At 40.5% G+C, this 12170-nt stretch overlaps 1 protein-coding gene across 1 annotated transcript; it reads left to right on the forward strand.

Annotated features, from left to right (window-relative positions):
- The first annotated feature begins 264 nt into the window (after positions 1–264).
- LOC138589729 (NLR family CARD domain-containing protein 3-like) lies at positions 265–11927 on the forward strand. Its single transcript, XM_069660149.1, has 7 exons — positions 265–814; positions 1159–1887; positions 2799–4587; positions 6372–6548; positions 7768–7947; positions 8790–8836; positions 10436–11927. Exons 1-7 carry the CDS (start codon positions 373–375, stop codon positions 11095–11097), a joined length of 4026 nt encoding a protein of 1341 aa, XP_069516250.1. The 5' UTR covers positions 265–372; the 3' UTR covers positions 11098–11927.
- Positions 11928–12170: the final 243 nt, after the last annotated feature.

Below are 12170 nucleotides of genomic sequence, written 5' to 3' on the forward strand. Positions count from 1 at the left end.
CAAAATATTAAGTTCTTAATTAAATGTCAATGTTCTTGTGCCAGTTCCCTCTTAGGTTTAATCTGAGAATACAACATGCAACACTGTATTTTGTGTTTAAATTATATTTTTTACAGTTTGGAAATCATTTCAGTGACTTTATTCTGATTTCTTTTTCATGTCTTCATCATTTCTTTAGACAAAGATATCACACACAAACTCACTGCAGACCTGAAGACGAGGATCCTCAGTCAGCATGAAAGCAAACTGAGAGGACTTAAAACTGACTCAGAACTCTATGAGATTCATGCAGCAACAAACAAGGGAGATAAAGTGCTTTCTTTGGATGCATTATTTCCTGATTCAAAGAACAAGAGGGCCAGAACAGTGCTAATGAAGGGAGTTCCTGGTGTTGGTAAAACATATCAAACAAGGAGGTTCATGGTGGACTGGGCACAAGGAACATCACACAAACACATAGACTTTATTGTGCCACTTGATTTCAGCGAGCTGAATTCAAGTAGAGACAAAGTTGAAACCATGAAAGACCTGCTTTGTCACTCGCTCAATCCCAATGAAGAAAAAGGATTTTGCAATTACAATGAGTGTAAAGTCCTATTTGTCCTTGATGGTTTGGAAAGATGTGAGCTTCCTCTGGACTTTGCAAATAACAAGGAGCTGACTGATTTGAAGGAGGCAGCCTCGATGGATGTGCTGCTAACAAACCTCATCAAGGGGAAGTTGCTCCCCTCAGCTCTCCTCTGGATCATCTCTCAACCTTCAGGAGCTGACAAGATTCCTCCTGAATATATTCAGAGAGTGACAGAATGTCGAGGTATGACACTATGACAGTAGTAACTAATACCTGTATTGGTGATCTGCATTGTGTGTCTTTCTTTATGAGTCATTTATGCAGCTTTTGCAGTTTTTACTGTCAGATAAAATTAAACCAAACTTTAACTCTTACGACATTAAAATAACTTGACACCAATTTGTTTCAACAAAAATATTTGTAGATTTATTTAAACACTGGTTACTTTTTACTTGCCTTTAACTTGTTAATTGCAGTTAATTTTAGTTTGTATTTAGAAAAAACGTCTTTATGATAAAGAATGTTGAGACATAGTATTGTGCCTATCCTTCATCAATAATGTGCTGAATTTTGTTTTGTTTATTCAGAGACGTTGGAGCGACGGCAGAAGCTGATATCAGCACTCAGAAAAAGGTTTAAAGAAAACATTCAAGATGAAGACATGAATCATTCTCACCAGAAAACCACAGAACACGTCCTGAGAGAAGACAGAAGTAGTGAGGCCAACCATGAAGAGAAAAAAGGAGGAGCTGTGGCAAAATCAGTGACTCAAGTTCATTCAGTATCTGATATCTTCAAAGATACAAAAGGACAAGCAATCAGAAATGTGCTGACTACCGGAGAGGCTGGTATTGGTAAATCTGTCTGTGTGCAGAAATTCATAAAAGAGTGGGCTAAGAATGACCAGAGGTCAGTTTTAACGGGGCTCACAGGTTATGTAAGGGGCAAAGCCAAAGTTGATGATGAAGTTATATTTCCACTTAACTTCTCTGCTCTTAATTTGAGAAGAGAGGAAAAAGTCAGCCTGTTGGGACTTCTTAATCATTTCTTCAAGGAAACTAAAGACTTTGTGATCTCTAACTTTGAACAGCTCAAAGTTCTGTTTGTCCTGGATGGATTGGATGCTTTTCAACCTGCTCTTGACTTTAACAACAACACACTGACCTATGTCCAGGAGTCAGCTTCAGTGGATGTGTTACTGACAAACCTCATCAGAGGAAACCTCCTTCCTTCTGCTCGGCTCTGGATAACCTCGCGACCTGAAGCTGCCAAGCAGTTGCCTGATGATTGTGTCAACAGAACCTCCGAAATAAGATGTAAGTTTCTGGGTGAGAGAGAACAGACAACTTGGTTGTCTATGAAGTTCTAACAAACTTAGCTGTACAAACAATCAACAAAACAGAAAGAAAGATATTTGAAAAATCTAAAATGACACGAAAGAAAGCATAATAAACCCATGTATGTTGGCGTAAATGTTTATCCTGTTATTTGGCAAGATATGTTTCTGTATGCTTTTACTGAGTGATAAAAAAATCATTGTTGGAGCTGGAAGCACTTTGCAACAGGCATGGGTCAAACTCAACAGGTTTTTGGTTGTCCAATCTGCAGTGGCAATACTTTTTTCTTTTTAACTTTTATTTCAGGCCTCAACTTTAGGCACAACTACAACTTTAGGTGGGCCAAAATCAAAATGACTGAATTTGTTGTTAAGACTTTAGAATTCTACAACCCAGCATATCTGTTAGCATCTGGCAAGCATATGACAATATAGTAAATCTAATCACCAATATGCCCAGTATATTTATCTTAAGTAATACACACACTCATTTATACTTAACATTGCAGAACCTGAAGGCTGTTATAATGAAGAGCAGCGCTTCAACAGCACAGTACAGCAAACATATGATCAGAACATGATTGTCTCTGATGACAATCCTTAAGATCGGCTCACGAAATCTCTACCTCTGATACCACAATTCATTCTGTTGGTGACATTCAGCAGAGAAGGCTTTTTCAAACGGCCTAAGTGAGTTCAGCCTCTTCTTACATTGATTCTTGGTGTTTTAAACACTGCTTCACTTTTAGTTGGCCAGCATGTGCTAAAACAACTACAACAACTAGGTTTTTTTTTAACTTTACTAATACCTGACTGTAATTGCACTCTTAACTTGTAATTACAGCAACTGGCTAGTTTCTCCCAACAATAACTGTTTTTTTTTCTCTACAGTTAAACCTCATCTTGCAAGTCAATGGTCACTCAAATCTCAGCTGAAGGAGCAATTTACCCGAGTGTCTGAGGGTATCGACATGCAGAAAACCTCTTCTCTTCTTAATGACATCTACACAGATCTCTACATCATAGAGGGGGAAAGAGGAGAGGTCAATGACCAGCATGAGACCAGACAGATTGAAGGCGCTAAGTTCAAACCAGAAGAAACATCCATTAAATATCACGCCATCTTTGAACCAGCATTGGGAAAAAATAAACAGATTAGATCTGTGCTAACAACAGGAGTGGCAGGCATTGGGAAATCATTTGCAACAATGAAGTACATGCTAGACTGGGCTGAGAATAAGTCCAGCAACGATGTCTTTTTTATGTTTCCACTTTCTTTCCGGGAGCTGAATTTGAGAAAAGAAGAAAATTACAGCTTGGAGGAACTTATTCACAGTTTCTTTCCAGGAATGAAGACATCAGAAATAAAGGACTATGACAAGTACAGAATCCTGATTGTGCTGGATGGTTTTGATGAATGTCGCCTTGATCTTGTCTTCAATGAAAGTGAACACTGGTCCGATGTGAAAAAGCCAAACTCAGTGAAGGTTCTGCTGACAAACCTCATCCAAGGCAATCTGCTTTCTAAAGCTCAAATCTGGCTCACCTCCCGACCTGCAGCATCCAACAATATCCCTGTTAGCAAAGTCGACCGGGTAACAGAAGTGCGAGGATTTAATGATGAGCAGAAGGAAGAGTACTTCAAGAAGAGATTTGAAGATAAGGACTTGGCTGAAAAAATCTTGTCACATGTCAAGAATTCAAGGACACTTTATATCATGTGTCATATCCCTGTCTTCTGTTGGCTCACGTCAAAAGTTCTGGAGGACTTTGTGATAAGAAAAGAAGAAGGTAGGATGCCCAGCACTCTGACTGACATGTACATATACTTCCTTTTGTTACAATGCAGACAGGCCAATGTTAAGTATGGCGGAGATGAGACAAGTCAGAGTTCTGAGACTGATTGTTGGAACACAAGAAACAAGAACACAGTGGTTTCTCTTGGGAAGCTGGCTTTTGATGGTCTAGAGAAAGGAGACCTTGTCTTCACTGAAGAAGTCTTGACAGAATGTGGTATTGAAATCACAGAAGCAGCTGTCTTCTCAGGACTATTCACTCAGATTAAACGAGAAGGCCGTGAGTACCAACAGAAATTGTTCTGCTTTGTCCATATGAGCATTCAGGAGTTCCTGGCAGCTTTCTATGTCTTTCACACATTCAATAACAGTGGTGAAAATCTGCTTACAAAACCCACTTCAACGGTCGCAGATCTGCCTGCATCAGACTTCTACAAGAAAGCTGTGGACAAGGCTTTAGGAAGCAAAAATGGAGACTGGGATATGTTTCTGCGCTTCCTGCTCGGCCTCTCTCTGGAGACTAATCAAAATCTCCTTCAAGAGCTGCTGAAGAAGACAGACAATAACAAGGAGACCAACGAGGAAACAATTGGGTACATCAAAGAAAAGATCAGAGAAGAGAACAGTGATGCTGATCATAATTTCAATCTTTTCCACTGTCTGAATGAGCTGAATGACCAGTCTCTTGTGGAAGAAGTGAAAAAGTACCTGCACTCAGAAACAGTCACATTTGAAAACTTCTCCACCTCCCAGTGGTCAGCTCTGACCTTTGTGCTGATGACCTCAGACGAGAAGCTTGATGTGTTTGATTTGAAAAAGTATCGGAAGTCAGAGAAGGTACTTCTAGAAATGTTGCCAGTGGTCAAAGTCGCCAAAACTGCTTTGTAAGTATTCTGCAATGCTCCTACAAAAAAACCTCTTCTGAATGTGTTTTTGTTATCTTGGTATATACACTTCTTACAAGATAAGTTCATTTAGTTCAAATCTACAACCTATTCAAAATTCTCATGTTGGCTAACAGTGGTCTGTAGAAACTCCTGTATAGGCAATAGAAATGAAGGCGGTAAAAAATGTAACACCAGAACTGCCAAGCACTTGTGGGGTACTTGTTTGGTCAACTCTGACGCTCATGCGTCTATATCCTTTCCTTCTCATTCATGGACCAATGACATCATCACTTTACATCTCTATAGGTGCGTGCAAGGACACTATTCCCCCACCCCCCACAAACAAAGCCAGATAGCTGCTCTAATAACAGGTTGCACCTGGGATGCTATAAGAACATTAAATTGTGCTATTTTCAATTGCTAATATCTAAGAAAAACTCAAAGAAGATAGCACAAATGATTGATTGATTGATGATTTGTCTAACAAAAGAATGACACAAAGCACTGCTCCTGTGGTCTTCTTTGCGCACAGAGCTCAAGTCTCTCCATCCCTCATAATCAATTTTAGCATTTGAGTAAATAATAAAGTCAGAAATGAAAAATAATCACGCTTTTTGTTGGACTACAAAAGTTGTATAAAAACTAAAGTCCACTGTCCCGCCGGTGTGCTGTATGTGCTCTCTCTCTCACTCTCTCTGTCTCTCACACACACACTCACTCTCTATGCCTCTGTCTTTCTCTCTCTCTGTGAGGTTCAGAGGCTATGAGCAATATCCAAACTGATGTCAATAATTACTTTGGGATTGCTTGCCACGCTTATTTATGATTTATAGCTTTTACTAAATAAAAAGATCACTAAAGGCTGTTTTGAGTGAGGGTTAGGTTACCATATGTGCAGGCAGCCGACCTGCACTGTGAGCATTATACACACCACCAACGGTTTGCTCCATCCAAATGGTGCCATTTTGCGCCCTCTCTGTTCTCTTCAGTCTCTTAGTGTTTGTTCAGCCGGCTCAGTTCAGGCCCTTTTTCGGCGAGCTCTGGATGTCTCAGCAGGTGGGACCGGGTCACACTAAGGCTCTCTAGCTCCAGTTCTGGCTTAGAATCAGACGTGTCATTTTCCTCTTCAACTTCAACTCAAATTCTATGTCTGACATGTCATCAAAGTCCGCAAAGTCCATGTTCTGTAGCATCATTTCTATTGTGCTAAATTCACGTGATAAGTTCTTGTGGGCATAACTAGTTTCGATGTCCAAGCCATTGTCTCGTGCGCTTATCAGACCATTAGCAAATGTGTCTATTCTCCTCCTGGATGAAAGTACCAACGCTCAACAACGTCCCTCAGGGGTGTCGTTGAGGTTGAAAAACAACAATAAAATTAATATATATGTTTATCTAAATGTAATTAAATCATTGTGACAATGCAGGCATGAACAGGATGGGTATTCAGGAAAGTCAGGGTAGGAAGGAAATACATTACACATAATAATAACGGAATAATTTAACACCAAATGACGTCGTCTGTGGCAGTTCTAGTGTTAAATTTAGGCCTCTTTTGTGTCTGGTCACATGGTTAAGGTGGGCTTCAAACTGCTTTGAATGGCCCAAGGTGGGAGCAAATATTGTTTGCCAATACACATGAATGAATGACCCATTGAGTGGAAGCTTAATGATGACCTGTTAAAAATGAGGGATTAATATGTTGAAGCTGCATTAGTGTTTCTGTGTTTGCTACAGCTGCTATTTTTAGTTCAGTTTCTGATTACAAATATTTTTTACAGGCTTGATTGGTGTGAGCTCACTGAAGAATCCTGCAAAGGTCTCTTATCTTCAGTCCTCAACTCTGCATCTTCGAATCTCACCAAGCTGGACCTGAGTCATAATGACCTGCTTGATTCAGGTGTGAAGCTTCTCGCTGATGGCCTGAAAAGTTTACACTGTAAACTGGAGATTCTCAAGTAAGTGTGCATTAGAGTTACTGTACATTTCATTGTAAGTTACAGAAAACCCACACAATATTATTAACAGGAAAGGGGGCTATTATGGGTAGTTTTATAGTTATATAAATATAATATAAATATTATAGTTTTTGGAAGGTAGGAAGCCTTGAAAACCAGCAATGGGAAACAGGCAGGTAAACAAAGGAAGGTTAAGCACAAAGAAAAGGCAGGAAAGTCTGCAGCAGTTGGTGGAGAGTTGGAGCAGGAGCAAAGTCCATGTCGTGGGAAAGTGATCATCAGAGACTCCAGGTTGCTGACAGCAGATGATCTGTAGCAGTGGGCAGCTTGGGCTCTGGGATGATGGATAGCTGTACCATTGAGGCGATGGGCAGCTGAGGGAGCTGATGACATCTGTACCCATGATTACCACTGGTTTACTGGCAGGCCAGCTGGCTCAAGATGGGAATGCTGAAGGCTCAAAAAGCCACTTGGTGAGCTGAGTTTAACAGACAGGAGAGCTGGCAGAGTAGAAGGCTGAGGGCTTTGAATCAGACTGGCAGCTAATAAGAAAGATCCTTGTTGACAGGGATGTAGGGTATAAGCTATCAGACTTGATGCAAGCAGACTTGGAGAGGTGATAAGAAAGTCTGTGGTCTACCCTGGTAAGGTCACTTTCCTGTGTTCCAATGACAGGACTACCTCTCTAAACTCCACAGAAGCAACCTCCCTCAAAACATCTCAATGGCAGGTAGTTTGTTCTGTCAAGGTATGGAGTACAGGCAGGAAGAACCCATGCACACATGGTGACAGGAAGTGCAGTGCAATACAGTTATTTATTACCCAATAGAAAACTTAGAGACAGGTTTGGAAGGTAGGAAGGCTGGCAAACCCTTTTAGCGATATAGGCACGAAGGCAGCTCCAGAACAGAACTAAAAACAAATCATAAATGATAAGGCTGAAGCCCACAATCTTTATGTGAATATGCCCACTAAATTTATCACAGTCAAAGTATAAAATTTGATAACCAAACATTTCTACTTTAGACATTTATACAGGATGAAAAGGTTAAATTACTTTTCAAAAGAATACACTAGCTATATAAAATTACAGTTAACCTACATTACAACACTTCTATTCCAACCACATAACTCTCATCCGTGTGTGTGTGTGTGTGTGTGTGTGCGTGTGTGCGTGTGTGTGTGTTTGCATGTGTGTTTGCATGTGTGTGCTCTGAAGGTTGTCAGGTTGTCAGGTGACTGAGAAAGGCTGCTCTTTCCTGGCCTCAGCACTCAGATCCAACCCGGCCTCCTCCCTGAAACAGCTGGATCTGAGTTATAACCATCCAGGAGACGAGGGGGCGGCGATGCTCTTGGCTATAAAGGATCCAAACATGACTGAAAACCCGATTACACTCTGGTAAGAGAAGATGGAATGCTTGTTTAATAAGTTTACATTTTAGCAATAGCTTGTTTTCCTTGTTGTAATAAGACCAACCTACATCCAAAACTTAACTTAAACTTTTATACTATGAAGTAGGCTACATTTTGAAACACTCAAGAATCACCTTGTTGCTGTTAAGAAAATGTGCAATGGCAGTAGTGTCACTAAGCTCAAATATACACCTTGCATTACAATGCTATTTGTATACTATATAAAATGCATGTTTATGCAGGGTGCAAATACCTGCAGAACACATTGTGATCATATGTACAGGGGGACTACAATCATAAGAAAAAATTGCCTAATCCTATCACCTTATTTTACCTCTTATGTATACCTAATACAAGCATGGCAAAAGCTTCAAGTACCTTGCAAGCCTCCCTTTGAAAACGGATTCAAAATTAAATAAGCCTGTCTATGGTGTTGCTCTCCTTAACCTGCGATGTGTCAGGTTTGTTGACATGTAAGCCGGCCCAACCTTACTCATTAGTGTTATGTTCAGAATAATGTATACCGATTCAGCTCACCTGGTAACACTAGAGGTATCTGGGTCTTTTTTTTATCAATTTGGTTGATATAAAATGCATTTTTCTACTTGTTGTTATTTGACATCGAGCCATCTCCACATACACACACCTCTCCTAAACACTTAGCGGCAGGTGTGCGTCAACCCACAATCTTCTTGCAACCCCTAATCACAGGCCTTTTATGTGTTGAAGGCACATCCCTATAAACCTCTCAGAAATCACAGAAGCCCTATATTCATGTTTTTTTCTTCATGGGCCAAAGCCTTTTAACACTATTTTTCTCCTGTGCAGTTTGGACCATTGTGGACAGCACCGTTTAAAGCCAGGGATAAAGAAATGTAAGTCTCATGGCACCGATTTCTAAAATTGTATTACTTCAGTATACTTTTAGACACAAAGGGCCCTATTGTCCGCCCGGCGCAAGGCACCAAAGCATACAGTGCAAGTGTCGTTGCTATCTTCCACCCAGCGCAGTCGTCATTGTCACGCCCAGCGCCCACGTTGTGTAAATAGCAAGTGATCTTGCTCCACCATTAGCGCCTGTGGGCATGTTGGTTTTGAAATGAGGTGTGGTCAGGCAAACGGGTGGCGCATTGCTAACTTGAGGACGCAGAAAGCGACTGCGCCTTAGACCAACAAAAACCTGGTCCAAGGTCTAAAGTCTATGGCGCAGTCTGTGTTTGTTATTTAGAGGGCACATTATGGACATACATCGGCGGAGTCTGTGCTTGTCATTCACACGGGGACGCACAGCAGCGCTTCCACTCATAAGGAGAAAACTGTGTTTGCAGATACAGTGAAAAAACGTTGTTTAAGGGACAGGCTGCAAGCTTTTGTTTCCCTCGTCTCCTTAAATCATGATATTGCTTTCAGTTTGTTAACGATCTGCTGAGAAGTGCAGGAAGACGTGGACAAGCTCACCGCTGCCTCCACACAGACCTGCTTCACCTCAGGGAGATTCCTGCTCGAGCCACGCACGGGCCAATAACTAACGAGACCGACACCTAACTCTCCATAATGCGCGTTCATTCTGACGCACGCTGTCTTTGATACAGCAGAAACCGAGACACACTCACACACGCGCAACTAGGAGGTATTAATTAATAGTAGTAATTAATTACCAAACTCAAACAAAACTACCTGTGGCACCGACAATTGTGCCCACAGATATTTAAACATTGTCCAGTACCAATTACACATGCCGGAGACAATACAGCCATGTGATCCAGCAGCAACAACAAGTAAACATTTAAAGCCGACCTTTCTTTGATGGTCAGCACACAGAACTTTAATAAACATAAGATCCTGTCCGCTTGGAAATTTAAATAAATAAATAATGCTGTGCCTTGTGCGTACATGTACACAGCATGCCTCTTTTCAATTTCGTTCCTGTTGGGCAACGGGATTGCTTCAGTGGCTTTAACATCAATCCGTGCTTCGACATGTATCGTACAGTAACCTGTGCTTTTTCTGCATGTTCAAGGACACAGTGAAAAGAAATAAGTTGAATATGCCGGTCGGGGTCCGGTTTATTTAAGAAGAAAGACTGAAATCTGCCGTGTAAATAGCAACACGCCTGCCTGCAGGCGCACCTGGCTGACAGCAGGGAATGACAGTTTACACAATGATTGGTTTGATTCATGTTATGCCGAAAACACACCTATGAATAATCCAGGGACTCAAGCTAACCTCTTTGCGCCTTGTGCCTATTTGCGCCCAGATTGTGTGCCGTGTAGGGCCCTAAGCCTGTTAAATTTGAATGTACTTCAGATAATGAGCATTTGTCACTATAGGTTTTAACAGTATGCACTTTTGACATGTGACATGCTCATATTTTTAGAGGTAAAACTTACTAATATATCTTTGTTTTTTTGTAAAGAAAAAGACTTTCGAACACTTCACACACTGAAGTTTTTTATTTTTCATTTCTCTATCAGATGATGGAGATCTAAAGTTTGATGAAAATACGGCAGGAAAGAGGCTTGTTCTTTCTGATGGAAACAGGGAGGTGAAAACTACAAAGAAGTTGGAGGAGAAGGTGCGACGACTTCAAAACGAAGACAGGTTTAAGAGGTCGCAGGTAATTTGTGACGAGGGTCAGCGGGGCCTCTGCTACTGGGAGGTGGAGTGGAAAGGGACTGTCGGTATCGCAGTGGCGTATAGAGGAGTGGGTAGAAGATGGGACAGTAAAGGTGGCTTGGGATGCAATGACATGTCCTGGAGTCTGCTCTGCTCGAAGGATGGATACACTGCCATTCATGGGAAGACATCCAAATATATTACAGAGCCATTTTCCCAAAAAGTAGCAGTGTATCTGGATTGGAAAGCTGGTACTTTGACTTATTACAGTGACAAATCAGGAGAGCTGAGTCTCATACACACCTTCCATGCCAAATTCACTGAACCAGTCTATCCAGGCTTCTGGTTTAAGAGTGGCTCTGTAACTCTGTGCGAGATAGACGAAACACCTCTGCGATGGAGTCAAATCAAGCCTCAACAACCGGTGCTGAAAGAAAAAGCTAAAGCCAAAGTGCCAAAATCTGCAGTCCCTCGAGGGGCCACTGGAGGCAGGATCCAAAAGGCAGTCAATCCCCATTAGGCCCCATAATGATCTCATTGCATCCTTGGGAACCTCTTGCTAACGAGCATCATTTAATTACCATGAGGTGAAACATAAGTATATCATGCTGTATTCTTTTACCTGTTCATAAGTCTATACATGAAAATTCTCAAGGAAGTATTTTTCTCATGTTATCAAATTGTCTTTGAATGCATTATGCCCTCGAGACATTGTTCTTTTACAAATATGTTTGCTTTTAATATATATAGTGTTCATAGTATTAAAGACTTTCAGATACTGTAGAAGATAACAGACTTATTTGTGGCATGTCTGTTGAGTTTTCTTTGTGTTACTCACAATCCCATGAAATTACTTATGATTTACATTTTAATGTATTTCATGTTACAACGCATAAGTATGGGTTGGACTGTAATAACAATTGCAAAGTGTCACAGAACGTTCTGTAAGACAACTACTGTTTCAATCTACTGTGAAAACAAAAATAATGTTGGCATGGATGCTGGAGGCATGCACTGGTGCTAAATATGCTTCCTGTCATTTATGTTTTAATAGCTGTAAGGTGCCCTGATAATATAAAGATAGTGAATCAAACTGAACTGAAGGTGTGTAATGTGTACAAAATAAAAGCTTATTTCTTTGTTAATATACTGTAGTTTAAATATTATTTTTCTTACATTAGCGATACGACCAATAAAGTGTCTGATTTTCCTTTTTTATTTTGTTACCTAGAATATGTTTTATTGTAAATTAATGTCTTTGTCTGATTTATAATGCTGTGTGTGTAGCGCAGAGGCTTTACAATAAAATTGTACAATATATAATTTTAAATTTTATTCTTAAAGGGCCAGTTCGACGATTTTCAACCTCAGTCCTATCATGCTATTGTGGGGAGCTAATGCCATTATGGTAGGAAAAAAATGCTATTTTGCTCTGTGCCTTTGGAGGACATTATCTGCTTCTCCAATGGGCCCTGGAAAACCTCCGCCAATTTCACCTTTAAATAAACATCAAGACAACATCCTCTGCCTCATGAAAAAATTTAACTTTTTGACATTGCTTGCCTTTAAATAATATAATGTTCTTCATTTGAT

This window comes from Semicossyphus pulcher, unplaced genomic scaffold (assembly GCF_022749685.1).
Source record: "Semicossyphus pulcher isolate SPU_LCO1_2020_fin unplaced genomic scaffold, fSemPul1.0.p SCAF_13, whole genome shotgun sequence".
In the NCBI taxonomy this organism is placed as follows: Eukaryota; Metazoa; Chordata; class Actinopteri; order Labriformes; family Labridae; genus Semicossyphus; species Semicossyphus pulcher.